We start from the raw sequence: 27,601 nt of genomic DNA on the forward strand, positions 1-27,601 counted from the left end.
GAATACCACAGGGATGATGCTGCACCTTCTCCATCCATTATATTAGAATGCCCTAAGATGTCGTTATCTCTGATTACTGGGGATGTTAACTTTGATCACTGGGTTAAAGTTCCTCCACCACAAAATGACCCTTATCCTTGAAAGCATTTTTAAACAACCAGTTCCGGGGCTACACCACACATCAGCCAAATCAGATACGCTTGAGGGATGGTACAGGCATTGGTAGGCTTTAAATGCCCTACAAGTGACTGTAATCATTATCTGGAATTGCAAACATATGGCTTAGACAGTGAAGATTAGAATCCTGTAAATCAGCTAGGAGACCATTCGTAAGACTTCTCATTAAAGAAAAAAAAATCTAATTCTACACAAAAGCAAATACATCTGGATTTTGGCATGGACATATGGTAGAGAAATTGAGGAGAAATAGAAATCACCTGATGGGGAAAGAGATGAGTGAGTAGACTTCAGTCCAATTTGGAAAAAAAAAAAAAAAAAAATGCAGAATCAGGTGTCGTGACACTTTCTTGTAATTCCAGGACTTTGGGAGTGAAAGTGGGCCGATCACTTGAGCCCAGAAGTTTGAGAAAAGGCTGGGATTTCTCCAGCCTGCGTGAAACACCATCTGTACAGAAACAAACACAAATAATTAGCTAGGCATGGGGGCACGTGCCTGTGATTCCAGCTACTCAGGAGGCTGAAGCAGGAGAATCGCTTGAGCTCACAAGGTTGGGGCTGCAGTCAATTATGATCTCATCACTGCACTTCAGCCTGTGTATGAGAGTAAGACATTCTCTCCATGAATTTAAAAAAAGAAACATTAAAAATAATGTTCTAAGGTCAGATCTAGTACAAAAACTGCATCTTATTCTGTGATGTTTAGATGCTATAATTAAAGTAGAACATGGAGGTGTTTCCATATGAATAGCTGAAAGATGCTCTACTTTTAATGCAGCTGCATCATATTCTACTGTGTAGATACAAGGTAATCTGTTTAGCAAGCATCGTGCTGGTGAAAGTCTAGCTTTTCCCAATATTTTGCTGTTAAACAAATAATACAGTGAATAGCCCTGATTAGGTGTCATTTTTCATGACGGGTAGTGTGATACATTTTTCCCAGTAAAGTTTGGGAGGATAAATATGTAATTTTTAAACTTTGACATGCATTAAAAAATTTTACTCTTCAAGGTTTGTACATATTTTTATGCTCCAAGAAAAGTAGGGGAGGGTAATATCACCTCAGTTGCTCTCACACAAATGTCCTGAGTTACAGGACCTTTAGGGACACAGGCACACGGTCATATCTCTGGTGCCACACAGGGCAGTGGCATCTGGATCCTAGGAAGCTCCAGGAAATGTTAGGATGCTCTCTAGAGGACACCCTGCTAAGGATCAGAAAGGGGTCAAGGACGTCCAGAGATTACAGCAGGTCTTAAACTAAGGGAAAGTTCAAGCGGAGGTCACTAATGTTCAAGGAGCAAGCTGAGGTGAGAAAGTGGTAGAGACTGATGGAAGGAGAAGGTAAAAAGCTCCAGGGAAGCTAGGGGAGGCACACCAGGGCTCTCAACTCAACCTCAGCATTGAACTTTGTAGTGGTCATGCTGGTGGGGCTCTGTGAACTCTAGAATGTTCAGAACTATCTGGGGACTCTACCCATTCAAGGCCAGCAGGACTCCTTCCCCCAGCTCTGACAACCAGCAATGTCTCCAGACTTTGCCAAATGCTTTTCTGAACAAGTATACATACGTAACAAACCTGCACTTTATGCACATGTACCCTAGAACTTAAAGTATAATAATAATAATAAATAAATAAATAAATAAATAAAAAGAAAAAAAAAAGAAAAAATTGTCCCTGGTGGAAGCATTTATCTACACTAATCTATAAAAACAAATCACCACTAAAATCCATCACCTCTTGACTTTTACTTAATCAGCAATTTGATGTCCCAGAAGGCATGTTTAGAGGTGATGCCACATGGCTGCCTGTACCTCAGAGTAGAAAGGGTGTGGGTTTTCCAAGGGTCTGTAACCGTGAACTGGAAATGTCTGTAACTGTGAAAGGGAATGACATCCACTGGGTTACATTAAAAAATTGATGTAGGGAATTCTGTAGATATTGGGAGAAAAAAATACACAACGTATACCCAAACCCCATTCTGATTCTCTCACCATCTTAGGGCCATCTTGTCTATCTATGAATGGTAGCATAGGGATTTTTGTATGTTTTCAAAATTGTATACTGTTGGATCATTTTTTAAATAGGAATAAATCCCAAACTGGACCAAGTAACTGGACACTGCTGGAGTCTCACTTTTGACCAGGAGAGCTGACAACATCCTGCTCCCACTGGCCTGGACACTGTCTAGCTCAGGGGCATAAATGCTCTCCTATTATGGAGAAAGAAGATATTTTGAACATTCTCATCATTCACCCATTTGCCTCTCACACCCGCTGATCTCTCAAACCTCTTCCGCACTCCTGGATTTCATTCTCAATTTACTGAGCACCATTTCTGTCCCTCATCCATTCCAACATGTGCTGGGTCCAGGTGGTGGATTCTGTCCACGATTTTGACATGGAGTTAGGCCTAATATGCAGCCATCTGGGTCCACCCGGCCCCTGCTGCAGGACAGTAGCAGCTCAGAGCCCAAATCTCTTGGTAAGAGCTGAGAGAGAAAACGGGATATCCAAAGCCTCTTACCTTTCTCCAGTCCACTTGAATGGATACCAGTGCAGTCCATTTGCCCCTGAGGACAACCACCTGCTGGTCTTTGGCTTCTAAGAGTCAGACCTCACTGGCTTCTCTGGGTCTCAGCTACTTTCACTCTGCTGAGCCCTGCTCTTTCCCATGGGGGTCACTGCACTGCCAGGCATGTCCTCCAGCTCCAGCTGACAGGTCAGCCAAACCAGAGCCAAGAGAATGAACAAAGATTTCAATATCTAGTATGTCCAGCAGAGATCCAAACTGTACAAAAAATAAAGAAGTAGAGATGAACACAGCTCTCCTGACAACATTGTGTTCCAAAGCAATATCTTCTGTGCCCCTCATTAAGGAGCTCACTGCCCCTCACCACATGGGCAAGTGCTTCCAGGGTCTCTCAATTCCTCAACAGGAGGCAACACACATTTTAACCCAGTACCTCAGGAAAGGAAGTGGTGATATTTTACCTACTTGTGATAAAGTTCCTGAAAAGATCCCTAGACTGCAAAATTCCCCTCCGAAAGACGACAGAAAAGCTTTCCAATGGCAAAATATTGGCCTCCTTGCTTTTAAAACAGTACCCCTGGAAGAGCCAAAACAATTTTGCCAAAATAAATTGCAGTACTTGAACTTTCTTATTTGAAATCTTACAAAACATTGCAAGTACTAAAAATAGAAGTTGCTGGAATAAGAATACAAATAGGGACCAAAGGGATAGAATTGAGAGTTCAGAAATAAACCCTCACCCTCATAGTTCATTGCTCTTGCATAAGGGTGTCAAGATAATTTAGTGGAGGAACAGTCATCCTCTCAAATAACGGTGCAGAAACAACTAGATAACCACATGCAAAACAATAAACTTAGAGAACTATACTTCCAACCACATCAAACAATTATCTAAAAATGGATCAGTGAGTTAATTATAAGATCTATAACCATTAAAAACATCTTAGAAACAGACATAGGGGTAAAACTTAATGACCTCAAATATGCAATGGATTCTCAGGTATGACCCAAATGCATGAGAAACAAAAAGGAAAAATAGATAAATTGGGCTGAAGTTTTGTGCATCAAAGGATATTATCAAGAAAATAAAAAGACCAAACACAGAAAGAGATATAAAAGTTGCAAATCGCATAGACAATGGTTTCATGCCCAGAATATATAAAGAACGGCTACAACTCAATAACAACAAGGAAAACCACCAATTTATATAAATGGGTAAAGGATGCAAATAGACATTTCTTTAAAGAAGATATACAAATCATCAAGAGGGACATGAAAAGAAACTCAACATCATTAGTCATTAGGAAAATACAAAGTCAAAGCCACAGGGAGATACCACACTACACCTACAAATATGGCTACCGTTCTTTTCACATGTTAAATAACAAGTGAAAGCCTTACGTAGAATTTGGAATCCTCATACATTGCTGGTGAGATTATAAAAATGTACAGCCACTAGCAGAAACAGTTGTGCTGTTCCTCAAGAAGATAATCACAGAATTCTCATATAAAAGAGCATCCATTCCTAGGTATATACCCAAAGAATTGAATCCAGGGACTCAAATAGGTACTCGCATGGGAATGTTGATTGCAGCATTACTCACGAAAGATAAAATATGAAAACAATCCAAGTGTTCCCCAACTCATGAAAAAAAAAATGTGGTGATACATGCAGCAGAATGTTAACCTGCCATAGAAAGGAAGGAAGCTCTGACATCCGCTGGAACACACATGGACTTTGGAAACATTATGCCAAGGGAAGTATGTCAGAAATTGATAACATGTATATATATATATAATTCCATTTATATGAAACATCAAGAATACACAAATTCATAGAGACAGAGTAGGGATGATCAAGGTCTAGGGTGGAAAATACAGGGAGTTATTATTGTTTCAAAGATACAAAGTTTCAGTTTAAAATGATAAAAATTTTCTCGGAAAAATAGTGGTGATGGTAACTGAACACTCTGTATGTGGTTAATTCCACTCGATTGCACATTTTAAAGTGGTTAGTATAGCACATTATTCACAGAACTGTGAAAAATTGATTTCCATTATTTAATTCACCCAGGCTAAGGTGTTTGTTATGGCAGCTGAAGCCCTTGAATACATCATCTGAACCAGTGTTTTCAATGAAACATATCACTCTTTCAATCAAGTTAGCTGGAAGCTCCTGTGCCCAGAAGAAGCAGAGGTCCCAAAACAAGAGATCCAGCAGGGGTTCAACTAGCACAGGTCCCATAGGGCAGCCTCGATGTCAGGCCCTGGATGGCATGTGAGGCTATAGTGATACAACCACAACGTGAAAGTGTAAGTGATTTTACTACTTACAGACACTGGGGAGCACTCGGCACAACTGGAGACCACAGATACAGAGTTCAGTGAGCCCAGGCAGAGAAGAGAGAAGAGACCGGTAACCCAATGGCTTTAGTAAGTCCAGGTGTTATCTGACAGGTTTCCAGCAGGGAGCTTTAATGGATATGTTTGAAGCAAGCAGCAAACACTGAGAACAGGAGATGATGCTGTGACTGAGAAGTGGTCACTTTAAATGTGAGGGCAAAAGTCAGAATTATCCGTTTAAAGAAAGCAGCTGGAGAGAGGGGAGCCCAGCACACCAAGCAGGAGAGATGCCTCTAAGATTTTATCTCTGGCCACCAACTGGACCCACTTGAACCAGATACAGTATTGAAAACTGCCATGGTGAGCAAGGCCTGCCTCTGATGTGAGGCAAATAAATTGACACCTTAAAAAATGAATGCCAAGGCAGCATGACACTATGAGCACTCATGACATCCAGGGACACCAGAAGAGTGTATTATTGCTCTTTGATCCCAGAACAGAACTCACCCGCACCCACTTTCTCAGGTGTGAGCAACGTCCATGGAGTAAGTGGGGATGAATCTCTCCAGCTCTGAACCCCTGCTGTGTCCCAGGCACGCGACGCCACACTGTGCGCTTTCCCCTCGTGAACTCCCTCCATCCTCATCAACTCTTTCTGTCACTGCTCCCTAAATGCCCACCCCTGCTCCATCTGTCCTGTTCTCTGGGACATCCCAGGCCAAGACTAGCGCTACACAGAACAGGGGCTGCCTGAGGGCTCACAGCCTCCCCGGGAATCAGTCAGGCACCCTGTGACCTGCCTGCCCACTGTACCCCGTGGGACTCAGAGCCCATGTGATGGTCAGACACAGGCACCATCCAGGATGTGGCAGCCTACACCCGGCTGTTCCTTGGGAAGACAGACCTCTCCTGTGTCCTTGCCGGGAGAAGGGGGTATTATTACTTGTTGATCCCAGAACACAACACACCTCCTAACCGCCCTCTCAGGTGTGAGCAATGTCCCTCCAGACAGGCTCTCTGGCGACTGCCTGCTCCTCCTCTACAGAGAGCAGCTTGGCCAGGTCAAAAACCTCAGGACAGACCCCTGGGTATGTCAGCACATGGAGGGCTGAGCCCATCATGACCACGGAGTAAGTCGGAATGAATCTCTCCAGCTCTGAACCCCTGCTCTGTCCCAGGCTCTCCTTCCGTTGTCTCAATGAGCCATGTTCCACGGGGTTCCTGATAACTCCCCACTTCCTCCTGGACCACCACAAGGAAGGTGTGGTACTCACAGGACAGTCAGATAGGCAGAGAAGAGAGGACACCAAAGATGGTCAAGAAGAAATGAGAAACCCTGAACCCTAGCTCAGCCACCAGACCCCAGGGAGCAATAGAGTGACTGAGAACTGTCCTTTTGACCATGGGACTCACAGCCCCTACCGAGCAACCAGCACAGGCCTCTCCTCACAAGAGGCATGAGAGATTCACCCTGCACACCTTCAGGAAGGACAGTTTCCTCTGGGACACCCAGGTCCTGAATGTCCATCCTTGGAAGCTGCAGCGAAGCTAGACACAATTAGAGAAAGAAGGGTCCCTGTCACCAGGCAACACACAGCTCACCCACAGCACAATAGGGTGTCCCTGTGACAGGGATCTGGGGCAGCTCCAGCCTCCTGTACTGAAGGGGAGAGCCAGATGAGGATGAAAGAGGGCAAAGGGCAAGAAAGTGCACCCTGACCCAGAACCATGGGGACAGTAGGAGGCTGAGGCCCAGACCTGTGCTTGCCTAACCTACAGGGTATGTGTGTTACTGTGTGTGTCCATGTGCACTCTTTTGTGTGTGTGTTTGTGTTTCTTTTTTTTTTTTTAATTTATTTATTATTATTAAACTTCAAGTTGTAGGGTACATGTGCACAACGTGCAGGTTTGCTACATATGTATACTTATGTTTGTGTTTCTGCACATAGTGTGTGCCAAGGTTTGGTGACAGAATCACTGCTGAAAAAGGTGGAGGCCTCCACAATTCCCAGGAACCTGACACACAGACAAAAGGTAAAAGAGAAGGAGGGACAAGGAGGCAGGAGTGAGAAGGGAGGGGACAGAGAGGTGCCTTGGGCACAGACCCCGCCCATGAGCCAGAGAAGTGCTCCTGCCCTGGGAAGAGGCTCAGCACAGAAGGAGGAAGGACAGCACAGCTGACAGTCGTGCTTAGAAAGTTTCTGGATCCCCGGCTCATCTCCACAGAGGAGAATACGCAAGCAGCAAAGGCCATGGGGCCCCTCTCAGTCCGTCCCTGCACACTGCACATCACCTGGAAGGAGCTCCTGCTCACAGGTAAGGAGAGAACTTCCTGGGAAAGAACAGGAGGAGGAAGCAGAATGATTGGATGGGGTCTCTTGGAAGGATGGGGTTCTAAAAAATAAAAAGATTCAGCACTTTGGGAGGCTGAGGTGGGTGGATCATGAGGTCAGGAGTTCAAGAGCAGTCTGCTCAATACAGTGAAGTCCGGTCTCTACTAAAAATACAAAAAAATCAACCAGGTGTGGTGGTGTGCTCCTGTAATCCTAGCTACTTGGGAGGCTGAGGCAGGAGATTTGCATGAACCCGGGAGGCAGAGGTTACAGTGAGTGTAGATTGCGCCATTGCATGCCAGCCTGGGTGACCATATGAGACTCCGTCTCACAAAAAAAAAGAAAAGAAAAGAAAAGAAAAAATACAGGAAAGAAGGCTCTGTTGGAGCCTGCATAGCGGAAAATATAACAGAGAGGAACAGAGGTCAAACAGGAAAATCACATTGAACTGGAAATGGTAAGAGGTGGGAAAATGTCAAGTGTTCTGTTTTCCTGGTTAATTATCACTGGCCACCACTTTTTGAAAAATGATAATAATAACTATTATCAGATGAAACTTCAAATGAAAATATAAGCAGGGCATGAAACACTGTCCTCAGTCAAAAACCTCAACAATTGGGGAAAGAGAAAAAAAAAAAAAACACCAGGCATGGAGGACCCTGGGAACTCTCACATGTACAGGAGTCTGCCTCCTGTCCGAGGCACTGGGGTGCAACCCAGATCAAAAGTCCTTGTCCTCAGGAAACTCATGCTCTCATGGGAAGCAAGATAGACAGACAAAGAGATCTAGAATGTGAGGTCAGATGTTGACAAGAGCTCTGGAGGGAGCAGAGCAGAAAAAGATCAGAAAGGGAAGACCCAGTGTCTCTGAAGGAAGTGTTAGGAAAGAAGTCTAAGGATGCCCTCATGTGAGTAGGACCTGAGGGCAGTGTGGAGGGAGCCGTGCAGACCCCCAGGGAAGAGGATTCCAAACAGAAAAATGCCAAGGTCGGAAGTGTTGAAGGAATGAGGGTCGTATGCTGACTTTGACCCAGTAGGACAGTTTGAAACACACACACACACACACACACCCCTTTTCTGTGTGTGTGTGTGTGTGTGTGTGTGTGTGTGTGTGTGTGTTTTCAAGGCTGTTGATTGAAGAGATCTTCTCAGGTCCCAGGGCCCCATCTTATCACCCCAATACATAGGTCTCAATATTGACTGACACTCTCTCCACCTCCTAGCATTACTTTTCATCTTCTGGAACCCACCTACCACGGCCCAAGTCACGATTGAAGCTCAGCCAATTGAAATTTCTGAGGGGAAGGATGTTCTTCTACTTGTCCACAATTTGCCCCAGAATCCTACTGGCTACATCTGGTACAAAGGGCATATAATGGAGAGCCACAATTACTTTACATCATATGTAATAGACACTGAAATGATTATATTTGGGTCTGCATACAGTGGACGAGAAACAGTATATTCCAATGCATCCCTGCTGATCCAGAATGTCACCCAGAAGGACACAGGATCCTACACCATACAAATCATAAAGCGAGGTGATAGCACTAAAGGAGTAACTGGACATTTCACCTTATACCGTGATTGATTCCACATGATCCCTGGGTGTTGGGGGTTGGAGGTCACTTCTATTTTGCACACACAGGATGGTCAGGCCTAGACTGTTCCTGTGTCCCTCTCTGCATTATGTCCCATGTTGGGGTTTTGGCATTTAGTGCAGGACACACACAGAGGAGACAAACTTCAACAGATCAGAATTCCTTTCCTGCCTCCAGACCCTGCAGACACTTGCTGCACAGGAAGGACAGTCTGATGGGGTGGGGGGTGCTCAGCAGGAGATCAGTCTCAGCCAAGCACCTCATGTCCTCTTCATAAACTTGACCCTGAGAAAGACCCTGGAGAACTGAGTAGGGCTTTGCCTAAGAGGCCCCATGAGATACTCTCACAGAAACTTAGCTCTAGAGGCCTCAACCCCAGACCCCTGTCCCTAAATCCTTACTCCAGATAAAGCTGAGGAGCCTGTGCCAGGGCTGGGTTGTGGCAGAGCTTACTGGGACCAAGGATTCACCAGGTGTCTAAGGACTGTGTCTCCTGGAGCTGCTCACTGCCAGGGCTCAGCCCTCAGAGCCTCATCTGGGCAAGGACAGAGCTTTCTTCACCTGACACTCAGAGTGGAGAGGACAGAAAGACGAGCTTTGTAGGCCATCAGCCAATGGCTTTGTGAGGCTTAGGACACTCCATAGAAAGTCTAATGTCCCCAGAAGCAGAAACAGAAGAGAGAAAATGTACCTGGCAGCAGCTTGTCCACAGGGATCTGACCTAAAGGTGCCCTCTCATGAAAGTGAATAATAATAAATGCTGTTTGTGTGAACACCTCCACTGTGCCAAGCATTAGGTCAGGTGACTGTGAAAAATCTACAATTTATTCACAGATAGCATGAAAAGCACAGTCCATTTCCCATTTAGCTTATTTGAGTGAGAAAAAACCGAGGCACAAGAAGTCAGTCACTGAACCAGAGTCACACAAACACAAAAGGCAGATCAGGGTCACATGAGGTCTATCTGCAGCCACAGGCCCATCCTCTTCTCCACTAGAAGTGAGGAATTATTGGGTTCCAAGGACTCATAGTAATTTATTGGCTCATATCCTCTCTTCTTAGGCATCCAAACCTCAGAGGAGTGAGAGCAAATGGTTAGCTGATTAGTCTGCGCTTCAGAGCTAAATCACCTGGCTCAACCGTCAGAGTCAGTGCAAAAAATGTCCAGGCCTCCCCCGCATATATTAACCCCTATCCCTGAACCTGAAATCCTGTGTTTCCCAAAGTGTCCATGTCACTGGCATGACAAGATAAAGGAGAGGACCTTGTTTTCGTTCCCCACTCACACACTGCACCAGCAGAGGCCCAGTGAGAGACACACACTCAGGTGCTCTCACATAACAAATGAAGGAATTGAATGAAGAAATGAATGATCCATAACCTCTTTAGAGACTGGATCTTGGATGCAGAATCCTACGGAGTTCTAGCCACACCTGTCCCTTGTCCTTCAGAGGCTGACAAGCATGTTTCATCCCCCCACTACCTCTTGCCCCTTATGCCACCCCACCTAATATAACTCTGAAGCTCCTTGGCCACTGGAGGGTTTTCAGGGCTCCCTTGTCCTGGACTGTTGAGCTGGGACACCTGGTCCCTGGGGTCTCTGAAGTCACTGGAGGCCCCATTGTTCACTGCAATGCTACCTCTGCCGTCTCTCTGCTTCTCTGTGTCCCTCATCTTCCTCCCACTTCATTCTAACTGGCAAGCCCTGTCCTGCACAGCTTCTTCCTCCACTCCTTGGCTTTCCTCAGACACTCCTTCTAACTAGGCTGACTGCTCTGTTCCCTTCCTGCTAACTCTGTGGCCATGCCCACCTCCCAGGAAATAGGAAAGGCACAGAAATCACCTGGAGTTTCCACTCCTGCCAGGCTTCATCTCAAGCCAATGTCCCCAGGTCACTAAGAGAATGAGCTTCCACTGTATCCACATCCAGGGCTCTTTCCTTTGTGAGGCTGTTCTGTGGCCAAGACCGTGGGACAGGGATAGGCAGCTCCTCCATCCACTCTTATATTTCCCAGACAAGTTCTTCTGACCTCCTGCATAAAGAAAACCAATGTATCCCGATGGTGATTTGCAGTAAAGAAAGATTTTAATGACTCCAAGTCTGCTAAACAGGAGGATGGAGGTTTATTATTACTCAAATCAGCCTTCCTAGTGGATCAGGGGTTAGAGATTTTCAAGGATAGTTTCAGGGGCACAGGACTAAAAAAAAGGGTACTGCTGACTGTTTCAGGATGAAATCATGCAGGCGGAGGGAAATGATCTGTTTCTGCTTGAATCTGCCTCTAGGTGGGGACCACATGACTGGTTGAGCCATTAGTCATGGGTATGGATGAGGTCAGCTCTTTGCCAGAATGCAAAGAATGAGAAACATCTCAAAAGACCAACCTCAGGTTATACAATAGTGATGTTATCTATAGGAGTAATTAGTTACAAATTTTGAAAACTCTGGCCAAATGACATTTGAGCAGTGTTTATAGAAACTATGCCTCCATTTTAACAGAATTCACTTCCCTCCTATAATCTTACTCTCATGGTCTTTCACCAGTTTTACAAAGGCAATCTCTGGGCAAAAAAGGGTATTAGTGTTATGGAGGAACTATTATTATTCTTGCTTCAAAGTTAAGATATAAACTAAATTCCTCCCATGGTTAGCCTGGCCTATGTCCAGGAATGAGTGAGGACAGCCAGCCTGAGACTAGATGCCAAATGTATTCAGCCATGCTAGTTTGCTGTCACTGTTGTAAACTTTGCACTGACTCACCAGGGTGTCAGTTGTTGGACAGGCCTGCAGTGCCCAAAGCCCATGGGCTCATTTCACCCATTTCACTCATGACTCCATCCTCAATCTACCATGGAGTTCACATTCTCCAGTCACTTCCTAGAGATTTCTGGTTTCTTTTCAGGCATATAACAAGCTTAAAATTTGTCACTCGGTTCTAACAGTAAGTAAAAAGCTGACCAAACTCAAAAGTCAACAGCTCGTTAAAATCCCTAAGAGATTAGCCTGGCACAGTGGCTCATGACAGTAATCCCAGCACTTTGGGAGGCTGAGGTGGGCAGATCATGAGACCAGGAGATAGAGACCATCCTGGCTAACACAATGAAATCCAGTCTCTACTAAAAATACAAAAAATTAGCCAGGCGTGGTGGCGGGCGACTATAGTACCAGCTGCTCAGGAGGCTGAGGCAGGAGAATGGGGTGAACCCGGGAGGCGGAGCTTACAGTAAGCCAAGATCGTCCCAGTGCACTCCAGCCTCAGCAACAGAGCGAGATTCCGTCTCAGAAAAAAAAAAGGGGGGGGCTGTTAGAGAAATGAAGAATGCTTTTGATGTTTCCTGGTAGAATGCACACAGCTCAGGAAGGAATCCCTAGCTTGAGGATGTGACAATAGAAACTTCCAAAACTGAAACAGGAAAGTTCAAAAAGAATGGGGGGGAAAAAAGTGGAACAACATATTCAACTTCATATTTAATATTATGTATTGACAATAGCAATTTTTCAATTTTGTAGTTGTGGGACAACTACCAAGGCTGTAACATACACATAATGGGAATACTGGTGGTTTCGGGGACCTGTTGGAGGTGGTCAGGTGGCTGCTACCTGATGGTTTTATGGCCTGTGCTACAAACAATTGTTTCATCCTTATGATGCCATTTTCATAAGTTGGGGTTCTTCATGTGGGGGACACACGAGCTATTGGCTTCTCACTTAGACTCTTCCTAATTCACACAAACTTAAACTCTAGTTGTATTTCCTGAGGTTAACAGAAAATGAAAAAAGCATTTCACATACCTGTTTTGAGCTCCTTCAAATTTTTCCTAACTCTGCACAGAAATTAGAAACAGGGAGTTCTTTCTATATTTACCAACATAACACACATCACTTCTTTCAATTTGGCATCATTCCTCTCTTTACGTAATTGACACACTGACCAGTTCTGTCCTTTTAACGGGACTCTCTCTACTTAAGGACTTGCTAATTTCAAATCACCTTTGGCATCTTTCTTTCAGCATAATGTGATTCTGCTGAATTCACCCCACACCTAAACCTTAATTGGGTACCAAGAGAAATACTACTACCAGCAATTGATCTTAGATGTTTGTACCATTCATAAAAATTTCCACTTATGACAACCTTTAATGTTTCCTCCAAATTTTGCTGTTGTTGTTGTTACTGGAGTCAGAACATAGCATGAGGTCTAAATTCCTGAGAACTTTTTATGGGAAAATTACAGTATTACAAATTGAGCATCCCAAATCCAGAAATCCAAAATCTGAAATGCTCCAAAATCTGACACTTCTGACCACTGATGTGATGCTAAAAAGAAGTGTTCACTGGAGCATTTTGGATTTTAAATTTTTCAGATGTGGGATGCTAAACCAGTACATCTACTGCAAATATTCCAAAATTAAAAAGAAGTTAGAAATCCAAAACACTTGGTTTTAAGCTTTCTACATAAGGAACACTTTATCTGTATGAACTATAGGCATGAAGCTGCACAGGAGATATCTAGAACCTCCTCATCCTGCATAACTGAAATCGCACAGCCACGGAACAATGACCTATTGCCCTGACCCCAGCTCCTGGAAACTACTATTCTACTCTCTGACTCACTCTGGAATCCACTGAGATGAGGGACATAGAGTAGTAAAACTCGCAGAATCAGAGAGTAGAATGTCTAATGAGAGAAAGTATCTGCAAGACTTCTTCCCAAATATTGGTCTAATAGTCATCAAAGACATACGGACCCATGAAGGTCAGACTTCCATCATCAGTTCATGCTCGCTCTTTCAACCAGTCAGTTCTGCATTTGCAAATATCCACATGTATTTCTAGAAAGATCCACATGGTCCTTACCTGCCCCCTACAGGGGGAAGGGAGCATCATGGACCCAGAACATGGAACATGGTCTTAGTATAAAGCTATCAGCTCTTGCCTGTCCCCTTCACTGTTTGTAGGTCATTCCTTGGACTCTGCTCTATCTTTAGAGGTCACTGGCTCAAGTCAGTCACTATGAGACAGCTGGGAAAACCGCCCCATCTTGTAGCTCCACTCCCTGATGACTGAACTGACCTCCAGGCTTGACTCTGGTCTCCCCTGTGTTATTTCTGCTGAAGTACCCAGACCCAGGCCAGTCTTCCCAACCCAAAGGGTTTAAGGACATTGGAAGTTCCATCATCCATCTCTAGGATGTCCTTGGAAGGGGAAGCTGCAGAGAAAGCATACCTTGGGGTGCAAAGTAAGACTGAAACTAAGAAGATCCCAGCACTGCATGCTCCAGGTGAGGACCACAGGGTGGGTCAGGCAGGCAGTTGGAGAGGGAGGGACTCAGAGAGGCACCAGCGGCTGTGACTGCTGGTCCTATGTTTTTTCATGACCCAATGCTGCTGCTCAATTCACACTTGGGAAAGTCTGTGCTTCTACCACATAAAGCAGGCAGCCTCACAATCTCTGAGCCCTCAGATTGCCATGCATCTGTCTTGTAACACACACAACTGCCATGGGCTTTTAGGGACTTGGACGTGGGCTGAGTGGTGGGAAATGCCAACTCTGATTGAAAAATGTTTTAGGAGGAATCAAAGGTGCCACACAGGGCAATCTTCTCTCTGTTATCTGCACAGTGGAGACTCCCAAGCCCTCCATCAACAGCAGCAACTTAAACCCCAGGGAGGCCACGGAGACTGTGATCTCATCCGGTGACCCTGACACTCAGAACGCAAGCTACCTGTGGTGGATAAACGGTCAGAGCCTCCCTATCAGTCTCAGGTTGCAGCTGTCTGAAAACAACAGGAACCTCGTTCTATTTGGTGTCACAAAGTATACTACAGGACCCTATGAATGTGAAATGAAGAGCCCAGTGATTTCCAGCCGCAGTGACCCTGTCACCCTGAATCTCATCTGTGAGTATCTTCTGTTCCTCTGTGAGCCAGGCTGCCATCCCAAATACACATGGCATGAGGCCAGGCCTCCCAGTCCCTCAGGTGCAAGTACAGAGACCTTTACCCCTGGACATCAAAGTTGTCCATGACTACTAAGGGTAGGCTTAGGCTTGATCAACAATGGGAGAGAAGAGGCTGCTCCTGTCACGGTAGACTCAGGGTCCACAGCTTATGATGGGGGAAACAGGTCAATGTCTCAGGGTCCAGATCAGTGCATACAGCAGGGATTTGACTGGGACTTCAGTGTTGTGACTTAGCTCACAGGGTCACTCTGGTCCTTCCACAGACCCGGATTTTACCTTCCCTCTGACAACATCACCTGTGACTTTATTTTCTTTGCTCCAGATGGTCTGGATACCCCCACCATGTCTTCTTCATACACCTATTACCATTCAGGGAAAGTCCCCAAGCTATCCTGCCTCACAGACTCTCACCCACTGGCAGAGCTTTCTTGCCTGATTGATGGGAAGGTCCAGCAATCAGCACAAGTGTTCTTTATCCCCCAAATCACTAAAACATGTGGAGGGGTCTATGTCTGTTTCATGCATAACTCAGCCACTAGTGGAACGAATGTCATAATCAAGAGGATCATAGTCCCTGGTAAGTGGATCCCTGGAGCATTGCCAAAATGTTTTCCAGTGAAGTCTCTCTGGCTATTAGGGAAGAACCAACAGCCCTTTGCAAAGGGAGAGGGAAAATCAAAAACCCAGGACAGGGAATATGTTTCTACTCCAAAACCACCAGCTTTTGCCTGTACCCTTCACTCCTTGTACATCATTCTTTAGACTATACAGTAACAATGAACAATCTGAAAGGAAATTAAGAAAAGAATTTCCATTCACATTAACATCAAAAGGAATAAAATATTTTGGAATAAGTTTAACCTAAAAGGTCTACGGGTTATCCCCCCAAAACTACAAAACATTACTGTAAGAAATTAAAGACGATATCAATATATGGAAAGACAATTCATTCTCACTGATTGGAAGAATCAATATTGTTAGGAAGACAATATTACCCAAAGTGAGCTGCAGACTGAACGCAATCCCTACTGGAATCCCAGTAACATTTTTTGCAAAATTACAAAAATCTGTCCTAAATTTGATCTGACAGGCTCTTATTGATGACTGCCACAAGAGACACTGAGGAAAAGATGCAACCATGAAAAAGTGGAAAATTTTGATAACATAGAAAATAGCAATCATTATTTCTCACATCCCAAAGCCTTCAAAAATATACAAGTGCAGCATGGCCAGTATGCAATTGACCAAAAACTAATCACCAAGCTAGAAACATGGTGAGAAAAAAAAAAAAAAAAAGAGCAAGAATGTATTTGGCCTATCACCTCCCACTTTTGCATACTAATCTGATGCTGAAAAGAAATGCTCACTGGAGCATTTTAGATTTTGAATCTTTCAGATTTGGGATGCTAAATCAGTAAGTATGTGACAAATATTTCAGAATCAAAAAATGTCAGAAATCCAAAACACTTATTGCCCTAAGTCTTATGCATAAGAAATACTCAATCTGTGTGAACTGTAGGCATCAAGCTGTACAGCAGATCTCTAGAACCTCCCCGTCTTGCATAACTGAAACTGCACACACATGAACAACTTCTGATTCTCCCCACTCCCAGCTCCTGGCAACCAGCAGTCTCTTCTCAGATTCACTCTGGAATCCACTTCCATGAGGTCCCTAGAGTAGTCAAACCCATGGAATCGGAGCGTAGAGTGTACAATGAAAGAAAATATTTGCAAAACTTCCCCCCAAATTTGACTCATATCTATTAAACACACATGGTCCATGAGGACCAGATATCTAGGAGTTAACTCCCACCCTTTCCCTCCAGTCAGTTCTGCATTTGCAAATGTCCACATGTATTTCTGGAAGGATCCACATAGTCCTCACCTGTCCTCTGCAGAAGGAGAGGAAACATAAAGGACCCAGAACATGGAATATGGTTCTGCTCCAAAGCCACCAGCTCTTACCTATCCCATTCACTCTTTCTACATCATTCCTTGCACTCTGCTCTATCTTTCGAGGTCACTGGCTCAAGTAAGTCATCATGAAACACCTGCAGAAAACTGCCCCACCTTGTGCCTCCACTGCCTGATGACTGAACTGACCTCCAGGCTTGACTCTGGTCTCCCCTGTCTTATTTCTGCTGAAATATCCAGTCTCAGGCCAGGCTGCTCAGTATCTTCAGGGTTTCAGGACAATGGGAAGTCCCATTATTACTCATCTCTAGAATGTCCTTGGAAATTGAAGCTGCAGAGAAATCACATCTAGGAGGGCAAAGTAGGATGGAATTTAGAAGGGGCCCAGGAGTTGCACATTCCAGGTAAGGAACCCAAGGTGATCCAGTCAGTCAACTGATTAGGGAGAGTCTGGAAGGTGTAACAGGGGCTGTGGTTCCCACTTATGTGTCTGTCCATGACCCAACACTGCTGCTCAATTCACACTTGAGAAAGTCTGTGCTTCCCTAAGACAGAGCAGGCGGCCGCACAGTCTTTGACCGCTTAGATCATCATGCATCTGTCTTGTGACACACACACCAGCTATTGACTTTCAAGGACTCAGGTGGGCTGAGGGTTGGGAGATGCTAACTCTGATTGAAGGATGCCTGTGGAGGAATCAAAGGTGCCACACAGGACAATCTTCTCTCTGTTATCTTCCCAGCGTAGCTTCCCAAGCCTACATCACCAGCAACAACTTCAGCCCCATGGAGAATAGAGCCCGCATCTCCAAGACAATCCTAAGTCAAAAGAACAAAGCTGGAGGCATCACGCTACCTGACTTCAAACTATACTACAAGGCTATACTAACCAAAACAGCATGGTACTGGTACCAAAACAGAGATATAGACCAATGGAACAGAACAGAGACCTCAGAAATAATACCACACATCTACAGCCATCTGATCTTTGACAAACCTGAGAGAAACTAGAAATGGGGAAAGGATTCCCTATTTAATAAATGGTGCTGGGAAAATTGGCTAGCCAGAAGTAGAAAGCTGAAACTGGATCCTTTCCTTACTCCTTATACGAAAATTAATTCAAGATGGATTAGAGACTTAAATGTTAGACCTAATACCATAAAAACCCTAGAGGAAAACCTAGGTAGTACCATTCAGGACATAGGCATGGACAAAGACTTCATGTCTAAAACACCAAAAGCAACGGCAGCAAAAGCCAAAATTGACAAATGGGATCTCATTAAACTAAAGAGCTTCTGCACAGCAAAAGAAACTACCATCAGAGTGAACAGGCAACCTACAGAATGGGAGAAAAATTTTGCAATCTACTCATGTGACAAAGGGCTAATATCCAGAACCTACAAAGAACTCAAACAAATTTACAAGAAAGAAACAAACAACCCCATCAAAAAGTGGGCAAAGGATATGAACAGACATTTCTCAAAAGAAGACATTCATATAGCCAACAGACACATGAAAAAATGCTCATCATCACTGGCCATCAGAGAAATGCAAATCAAAACCACAATGAGATACTATCTCACTCCAGTTAGAATGACAATCATTAAAAAGTCAGGAAACAACAGGTGCTGGAGAGGATGTGGAGAAATAGGAACACTTTTACACTGTTGGTGGGATTGTAAACTAGTTCAACCATTATGCATAACAGTATGGCGATTCCTCAAGGATCTAGAACTAGATGTACCATATGACCCAGCCATCCCGTTACTGGGTATATACCCAAAGGATTATAAATCATGCTGCTATAAAGACACATGCACACGTATGTTTATTGCGGCACTATTCACAATAGCAAAGACTTGGAATCAACCCAAATGTCCATCAGTGACAGACTGGATTAAGAAAATGTGGCACATATACACCATGGAATACTATGCAGCCATAAAAAAGGATGAGTTTGTGTCCTTTGTAGGGACATGGATGCAGCTGGAAACCATCATTCTCAGCAAACTATCACAAGAACAGAAAACCAAACACCGCATGTTCTCACTCATAGGTGGGAACTGAACAATGAGATCACTTGAACTCGGGAAGGGGAACATCACACACCGGGGCCTATCATGGGGAGGGGGGAGAGGGGAGGGATTGCATTGGGAGTTATACCTGATGTATATGACGAGTTGATGGGTGCTGATGAGTTGATGGGTGCAGCACAGCAACATGGCACAAGTATATATATGTAACAAACCTGCACGTTATGCACATGTACCCTAGAACTTAAAGTATAATAATAATAATAATAATAATAATAAAGAATGTTGTAGCCTTAACCTGTGAACCTAAGACTCAGGGCTTCATCTACGTGTAGTGGCTAAATAGTCAGAGACTCCCGGTCAGTCCCAGGCTAAAGCAACCCGGTAAAAACAGGATCCTCATTCTAGCCAATGTCACGAGAAATGACACAGGTCCCTATGAATTTGAAATATGGGACCAAGTTCGTAGCATCTGCAGTGACCCAGTCACCCTGGGTGTCCTTTTTATCTTTGGTTCCTCTGTGGACCAGGCCACCAGCAAAAATCCAAACGACCAGAGGCCAGGCATCTCAGTTTCTCTCAGGTCCAAGTACAGACACTTTTATTTCTGGACACCAGGGCTAGCCATGACTCCCTGCCCTGGGAACACTTGGCTAGACACAGCCTTAAGAAAGAATATAAAGGGAGGGGCTGCTCTTGCCATGGGAGACTTGGGGTCTACAGCCTGTGATGGGAGAAACACGTGAATACCTCAGGCCTCGGCTCAGTGAAGACAGAAGGGGTTTGGCTGGGCCTTGAGGGTGTGTCTTGGCTCAGAGGGACACTGGAGTCCCTTTAAGAGACCAGGAGTATCCCCTTTCCTCAGACGACATCACCTGTGGCTTTGTTCTCTTTACACCAGATGATCCACACGACCCCAGCATTTTCTCTCCATTCACCAATTACCGTTCAGGAGAAAACCTCTTCTTGTCCTGCTTCGCGGACTTTAACCCACCGGCAGAGTATACTTGGACGATTAATGAGAAGTTTCTGCAATCAGGACAAGAGCTCTCTATCCCCAAAATTACTACAAAGCATAGCAGGATCTGTGGTTGCTCTGCTCGTAACTCAGTCACTGACAGCGAACGTTCCACATTACAGAGGATCAAAGTCTCTCGTAAGTGGATCCCTGCATCATTGGCAATAGGGTTTTAGGTTTTACTAGCCATAGGACACCAGGAAAGTTGTTACACTACTCTAAGCTTCTGTCTTTTCATCGGCAAAATGGAAATAATGTCTACCTGACAGGATTATTTTGTGAATTAAATGATGTACAGGTAAAGTATTTAGCACAGGGCCTGGCACATAGGACATGCCCCTCAACAGTACCTATTTCCATATATATATATATAGATATAGAAAAAGAGGTAACACATAAAACACTAGGACATGGTTACTGACTACTTGTGGGAGAGAAAGAAAAAAATACTAAGTGCAAACAATCAATCCTGGTATGTTAGTTTTTACCAACTGAGATGCATCCAGGATGGGATTAGACATATAATTTTCAGGGAGGACACCTGTGAGGGAATGTAGGGCAGGCATGAAGGTAGTATGGGAGAACCCACAGACCCCTATGCAAAGCTGACTCTTGTGAAAAAGAAAGAGAAAGAAATTTTAGGTATCAATGCAGTTCTAAGAGAGTTTTTGCAAGGCTGATGTGCAGTCCTCCAACCAGTCACCCATTAAAGTTAAAGAGAGCCTGAGAGAACTAGGCTTGCTTTCATGCCCTTGCTGGGAGCCTGTGGGAAGGAAGCTTTCTGTGCAAAGGAGGTGGTGAATTTGAAATGCACTGACCTGGGCCTTCTGTCAATCATGTCAATCATGGAGACCTGGCAGGGTCTCATTCATGGTTGCCACCTCAGAGACACTGAGAAAAAGATGCAACCATGAAAAGGTGGAAAGGTGGAAAGTTCTACTGACATAGAAAATAGCAACTAGCCATTCTCCCATCTGAAAGCTTTTGGAAATATCTGAGTGCAGTAGAGATTTGACAGAGGACTGATCAAAAACCTAGAAACATGGTGAGAGGGGATAAAAACTGCAAGAATATAATCATCTCCCATCAACTTTCCAACAGAAATAATACATTTCTTGAAGAAACAACTATAGAGTACCTCATGTTACATGCTGGTTCCTGAGGTTCCCCCCTGTAAAATAACATCATCTCCATTCCTTCTTTTCTTTTCTTTCCATGACAGCTCCTTTAAGAAGAGGACATCTATCCTGGTATTATTCGACATAGCAGTCGTGATGTCATTTCTGTATTTCAGGAAATCTGGCAGGTATGATGGCCTTTTCTCTTGTCCTGTTTCCTGCAGGGCTGACTGCCATGCTTGGGAGAGGGAAAAGACTTATTTGCCTGTATCTGGACTGGATCTTCTCCTTACTCCACCGAACTCCTGCTTCTCAACACTAATTCCTGCAGTTCCCTTTCTCCCTGGCCTTTATGCTGCCTGTACTACAATGCCTTTCAGACTTAATTATCTTCGGCTTCTGCTTGTTTGTTGCTCAGATTCAAATGAGAAACATAATTTCATATTGTGAAACCCTTTTCATTATTTTTAACATCTCTCAGCAGTGTAATTCTTTCCATTCCCATAAAGCTCAACCACTTCTCAAAGTGTTGCTTGACTTCTTGTCTCCAGACTTTGAAACCTTCCTTGCATATGACTCTCTCATTACGTTTCTAAAATGTAGTTAATTCACTTAATCAAGAATCTCCAGTATCTACTCTAGCCTATTTGGTAAGCTCAAATTGCTTCTATTTACCAATTCTTCTCACTTCCTTTACCTCTACTTCCTAGTATAATTCCTCCATCCTAATTAGAACTGTCTTCCTACCCATCCCTGCCACTTCACCTATATAGACATAAAATTCTTAGTTTCAAAGCTATGCCTAATAAAAAAGGTGAACTCCCCTCCACCATCTTCACTACAGATGTAACCACACCCTTCATCACAAACAATCTCTGACTTCCTGGAGAACAAAGACTTTAGAATTAGTCTGTGAACCTGAGACTCAGAACAAAACCTATGTGTGCTTGAGACTTTTTTCTGATGACCAATTCACAAGTTCAGAAAAGATACAGAAATGAAGAAGGCAACGTCCCTACCCCAGGGGACATAAAGCCTAAGACTGAAAGTGACACCTGAAAATAATCATGATACCAAAATAGAAAAAAAGTGAAGGCCACAAGAAATCAGAGAAATCTGATGGGAAATATAGCTACACATTGGAATCAATGGAAAACATTTTTAAATGTGAATGCTCAAGCCCCACCCATGAGTTCCAGTTTAAAGGTCTGGAGAGGGACCCAGGCACTGGTCATTTTTAAGTCTTCCCTGATACTACTAACATGTAATGAGGATGGAGAACTCTTGTTGTAATAGGTAGAATTTAAAACTAAATCAATGATTTTAGGTAGAAGAACTAGAATTACCTAAGGACCTTTTTGAACATACATGAGACTATATGTTTTTGGCCCTAACTATTAATGGGCTACACCAAGAACTCAGTAATCCTGTTGGGAAACAGAAGATGAATGGACAAGTCACCTTATTGGATATATTAAAATATATATAAAGCATTTTCAAATGAGTGATAAGTGATACTAAACCTTCTCTAAATAATATTTATGGGAATGTTAATAATATGAGTATTCTAGGCTGGGCACAATGGCTCAGGTCTGTAATCCCAGCACTTTGGGAGGCCGAGGCCGGCAGATCATGAGGTCAGGAGATCGAGACGATCCTGGCCAACACGGTGAAACACCGTCTTTACTAAAAACACAAAAACAAAATTAGCCAGGTGTGATGGCAGGCGCCTGAAATCCCAGGTACTCCAGAGACTGAGGTAGGAGAATGGCGTGAAGGCGGGAGTTGGAGCTTGCAGTGAGCAGAGATTCTGCCACTGCACTCCAGTCTAGTCGACAGAGTGAGATTCCATCTCAAAAAAAAAAAAAATATTAAAATATTTTTTTAAAAATGAGTTCTAAAAACTATATGAAATTTCTGGAAATCGAATATGTTATCAGTCATAGTGTCGTATGCCACAGAAGTAACTAGATTTCTCTGTGAGCTGTGTCTTTACCATAATCAACCTAATAAAAATCTCAGATTTTTAACCATGGTCTTTTTAAATCTTTGTCATTCCCAGACAGTTGCTTTGATTCTTCCTCGAGGTATTTACAGTCAGCTACAGTACAAAATTGCTTTTTCTTCAAGGAGATATATGGAAAAGGCTCTGACAACGACTCTTGAGTACAAGTTTCTGACAACTTCAAGATCATACCACTGGACTCTCTGAGAACTTTCAAAATTTTAATGAACAGTCTGATACCTTCATGAAATTCAAGACAAAGAAGAAAAAACACCTCAGTTTTATTGCACTAAATAATCAAAAGGAAAATGTTTTCATAATTTTTTCTTTGAAAATATGCTGATTCTTTGAATGTTTTAATCTCCAGATTTATGAACTTTCTCTTTTAAGCTATTTATACCTTACAGCAATTTGGTAAAGTATACTTTTGTAAACAAAAATTGAAACATTTGTTTTCACTCCCAATCTGAGTGCTTCAGAATTGGGAAACTACTCATAAGTATTCATACGCTTAGGGTAATAAAGTTATTTGCACAAGTTCAGTAAGAATCTACTCTCTTGGACACATTTGAAAACATTGGTTATGTTACCAAGACTTTGACTGGGATGTTCTATTTGACAATATACATAGAATAAACCCATAGGGAATGCAGGGAAAGTCTGAAGTTGGCCTTTGTTTAGCTTCCTAGTCTCAAGAGGTTTTTGAAAGTTTAATCTGAGAGTCTTATAAAACTTCTAACAAAACAAAGTTTAAAAAGATCCTCTATGGTCGATTGCTACTCTTGCTGTACTTAGGTAAAAAAATCTAGGCAAGTTCGGTGAGACTCAACCTATTTTGCAAACAAATTCATCCTATTGGAATTATCATTGACAAAAATAGAGAGTCCTATATAGAGAAAAATTATGTTGAAAAGAAAAACTGTAGTACACCTGTTACCATATTGAACCACTGTTCATTATCTTTGAGTATTTATAATCCACTGGTAGACTGGACTGGACCCTGAATTCTTTTAGTTCTTCCAATTCAATTTTCTCCAATGAAATCATTAAGAACAAGAACAGCTCTGTTCCTGAAGCCATACAAACTAGAGGTGGACAACTCAGTGTAAATTTCATGGTAAAACCCTCGTGTCTGAGGTGTGGGCCACTCAGAGCTCACCAAATATTCAACACCATCACTTAGAGACACTTAAACTGCAAACCACAACAAGTTAATGACTGTACACTGTGGACAGCTTTTCTCAAGATGTCAGAACAAGACTGTCAATCATGATGAGACTCTTACCTCTCTTAATTTCTTCTTGCTTATGCCTGTCTCCTTTGCTTCCCAGAATAATGCTGTACTTAGGATTTCACAAGAAGTAGCTTCTGAGAGTAAGCTAACAGTGTCAGATAGATCACATCAACCACACTTTTTTTTTGTTGTTTTTTTAAGATGGAGTTTCTCTCTTGTTGCCCACACTGCAGTGCAATGGCACAATCTTGGCCCACTACAACCTCCGCCTCCTGGGTTCAAGTGATTCTCCTGCTTCAGCCTCCCTAGGAGCTGGAATTATAGGCATGTGCAACCACATCAGGCTGAGTATTTTTAGTAGAGACGGGGTTTCTACGTGTTGGTCAGGCTGGTCTCAAACTTCCGACCTCAGGTGATCCACACGCCTCGGCTTCCCACAATACTGGGATTACAGGTGTGAGCCACTGCAAGTGGCTCACACATTTTTACATAACAAGAGATCCTTTAGTCCACCCAAAGGCTGAAGTTAGCTGCATCTTTAACACAACTTTTTCATCAAATGTATGGAGTTTTTTTAGGCTTCTACTTCTATACTTGCCTATTCTTCTCACTCCCTGTTTTAATTCAACATAGATATGCAATGCTAGAAAATAGAATTGCACTCTACCAGCTAAACAGAGGGGAGCCTGTGCAGTTTCTGACACTTCTTATTGTACATGGATAAATACATTGGGTATTATAGAGACTCAGTTGTAAAAATCAACAAATGTGCTGCCTGGTTAAAATGACTAGACTCTTCTGGCTTCTTCTTTGACCTATTCTATTGTAGTTGGTTTGCATCTTCCTTAAGGTGAATATTCCAGCCTCATGATATTTTTGTCCTGATAGTCATACTGGTACTCTCCCTCATGTGGTGCAATTTACAAATATTTTTATTTGTGTGCAAATATTTGTGTGCAGCCATCCTTCAAATATCAAACTGTTTCTCTTGGACTGGAATTCAAAAACTCAAAGAAATGTGTGGTTTGTGGACCAGAGGCAGTGGCTCACATCTGTAATCCCAGCACTTTGGGAGGAAAAGGCAGGCAGATCACAAGGTCAGGAGTTCGAGACCAGCCTGGTCAATATGGTGAAACCCTGTCTCTACTAAAATTACAAAAATTAGCCTAGTGTGGTGCTGCACATCTGTAGTCCTGTAGGGAGACCCCCTGAAACCATTGCTATGGAATAAAACATGAAATGCTCCTGATTATCGTAAATACAAAATTGCATGCAGGATTGTGTAAAGACAATGCCAGGTTGGGCTGCCACAATGAGCCAACAGTGCGTGATGTGCTTCCCCATGCAGAGAGCCTATTAATGGATGTGTAGTCAGGGAGATTTTACATCACCAAGATTCCTATCCCAGAAAAGCAGATGTTCATAGCTCTGGGAATGGAATGCAACCCTTGTGGAGAGCCTATAAATGGACACATGAGGGGCACCTGTTCATACGGATAAGATAGGGTTATAAATGCCCTTATCTTGCCATGGCTCTTCTAGGTCTCTTTAGGGTTAAGGCATACTCCCTTCAGAGAATATTTTGGTTTAACCGGTTGTCTAGCTTCATATCCTGTTTCTATTGATTGTTTGCAACCAGCTTCTCTGCAACTGTTACTGCTGATTAATATCTTGCTAATCATAGGTTATGGATAGACTGTGTTTCTGTTTTAAGGCTCCATTATAAATTGTTGATGCACACACTAGGTTGCAAATTCTCATCTCTGTATACTGTACTTCTGCATACTGATGTTATGTTAAAGAATTACCTTATGCCCATGTGACCATCTCACCTCATAATCAAACTTATGTTAAAGAATTACTTCATCCCCGTGTGACCATCTCGCCTCATCATCAAACGACCCTAAATCCCTCACCAACCTACTCCCGCCCTCACTAAACTTAATAATAAATGCTGGTATATCCAGTGCGTTGGCGGCATCGCAGGACCAGAAGGCATTGATCCCCCGGACCCAGCTATCACTATCTTGTGTATGTCTGTTATTTCTTGACCTGCCAATTCACCTGGGAACAAAGAAAGGGCCCTGTTGCATTGTGGGCTGCTGACCAGATCCCACAATATAATCCCAGCTACTTGTGATGCTGAGGCAGGAGAATCGCTTGAACCCGAAGGCGGAGGCTGCAGTGAGCCGAGATCCCGCCACTGCAATCCAGCCTGGGCCACAGAGAAATACTCCATCTAAAAATAAAAAAAAAGTGGGGGGGGGGGTGGTGCCAAGATAGCTGAATAGGAACAGCACCAGCCTCCAACTCCCAGCGTGAGCAACACAGAAGACGGGTGATTTCTACATTTGCAACTCAGGTATCTGGTTCATCTCACTGGGGTGTCTTGGACAGTGGGTGCAGGACAGTGGGTGCAGCCAAACGATTGAGAGCGGAAACAGGGTGAGGCATCACCTCACTCAGGAAGTGCAAGAGGGAAGGGAATTCCCTTTCCTAGCCAAGGGAAACCGTGACACACAACATCCGGAAAATCTGGTCACTCCCACGCTAATACTGTGCTTTACCAAGGGTGTTAGCAAAGGACACACCAGGAGATCATGTCCTGCGCCTGGCTCAGAGCAAACTCCAACAGACCTGCAGCCGAGGGTCCTGACTGTTAGAAGGAAAACTAACAAACAGAAAGGACATCCACAACAAAACCCCATCTGTACGTCACCATCATCAAAGACCAAAAGTAGATAAAACCTCAAAGATGAGGAAAAAGCAGTGCAGAAAAGTTGAAAATTCTAAAAATCAGAGCGCCTCCCCCTTCAAAGGAACACAGGTCCTCGCCAGCAATGGAACAAAGCTGGACAGAGAATGACTTTGACCAGTTGAGAGAAGAAGACTTCTGACAATCAAACTTCTCCGAGGTAAAGGAGGAAGTACGAACCCAGCGCAAAGAAACTAAAAACCTTGAAAAAAAGATTTGAAAAATAGCTAACTAGAATAATCAATGTAGAGAAGTCCTTAAACGACCTGATAGAAATGAAAACCATGAAATGAAAACTACATGACAAATGTACAAGCTTTAGTAACCAACTCGATCAACTGGAAGAAAGGGTAGCAGTCATTGAAGATCAAAAGAATGAAAAGAAGGGAGAAGAGAAGTTCAGAGAAAAAAGAGTAAAAAGAACTGAACAAAGCCTCAAGAAAATTTGGGACTATGACAAGTACAAATCTACATCTGATTGGTGTACCTGAAAGTGACGGGGAGAATGGTACCAAGTTGGAAAACACTCTGCAGGATATCATCCAGGAGAAATTCCCCAACCTAGGAAGGCAGGCC

General features: G+C 43.5%; 1 protein-coding gene and 1 long non-coding RNA gene across 2 annotated transcripts in view; one reads left to right on the plus strand and one right to left on the minus strand.

Moving 5' to 3' along the window:
• Positions 1–5,100, minus strand: part of LOC103247067 (uncharacterized) — an 81,052-nt gene extending 75,952 nt beyond the window's left edge. Inside the window, exons 1-3 of the long non-coding RNA XR_012093153.1 lie at positions 5,044–5,100; positions 2,704–2,967; positions 438–625 (exon numbers count right to left, since the gene is read on the minus strand). This is a non-coding gene — a long non-coding RNA (uncharacterized lncRNA). The remainder of the gene's footprint in view (positions 1–437; positions 626–2,703; positions 2,968–5,043) is intronic.
• A 2,070-nt stretch (positions 5,101–7,170) lies between these two features.
• LOC140711845 (pregnancy-specific beta-1-glycoprotein 2-like) lies at positions 7,171–20,229 on the plus strand. Its single transcript, XM_073016370.1, has 4 exons — positions 7,171–7,368; positions 8,609–8,968; positions 14,609–14,887; positions 19,797–20,229. Exons 1-4 carry the CDS (start codon positions 7,305–7,307, stop codon positions 20,087–20,089), a joined length of 996 nt encoding a protein of 331 aa, XP_072872471.1. The 5' UTR covers positions 7,171–7,304; the 3' UTR covers positions 20,090–20,229.
• The last annotated feature ends 7,372 nt before the right edge of the window (positions 20,230–27,601 follow it).

This window comes from Chlorocebus sabaeus, chromosome 6 (genome assembly GCF_047675955.1).
Source record: "Chlorocebus sabaeus isolate Y175 chromosome 6, mChlSab1.0.hap1, whole genome shotgun sequence".
Lineage (NCBI taxonomy): Eukaryota > Metazoa > Chordata > Mammalia > Primates > Cercopithecidae > Chlorocebus > Chlorocebus sabaeus.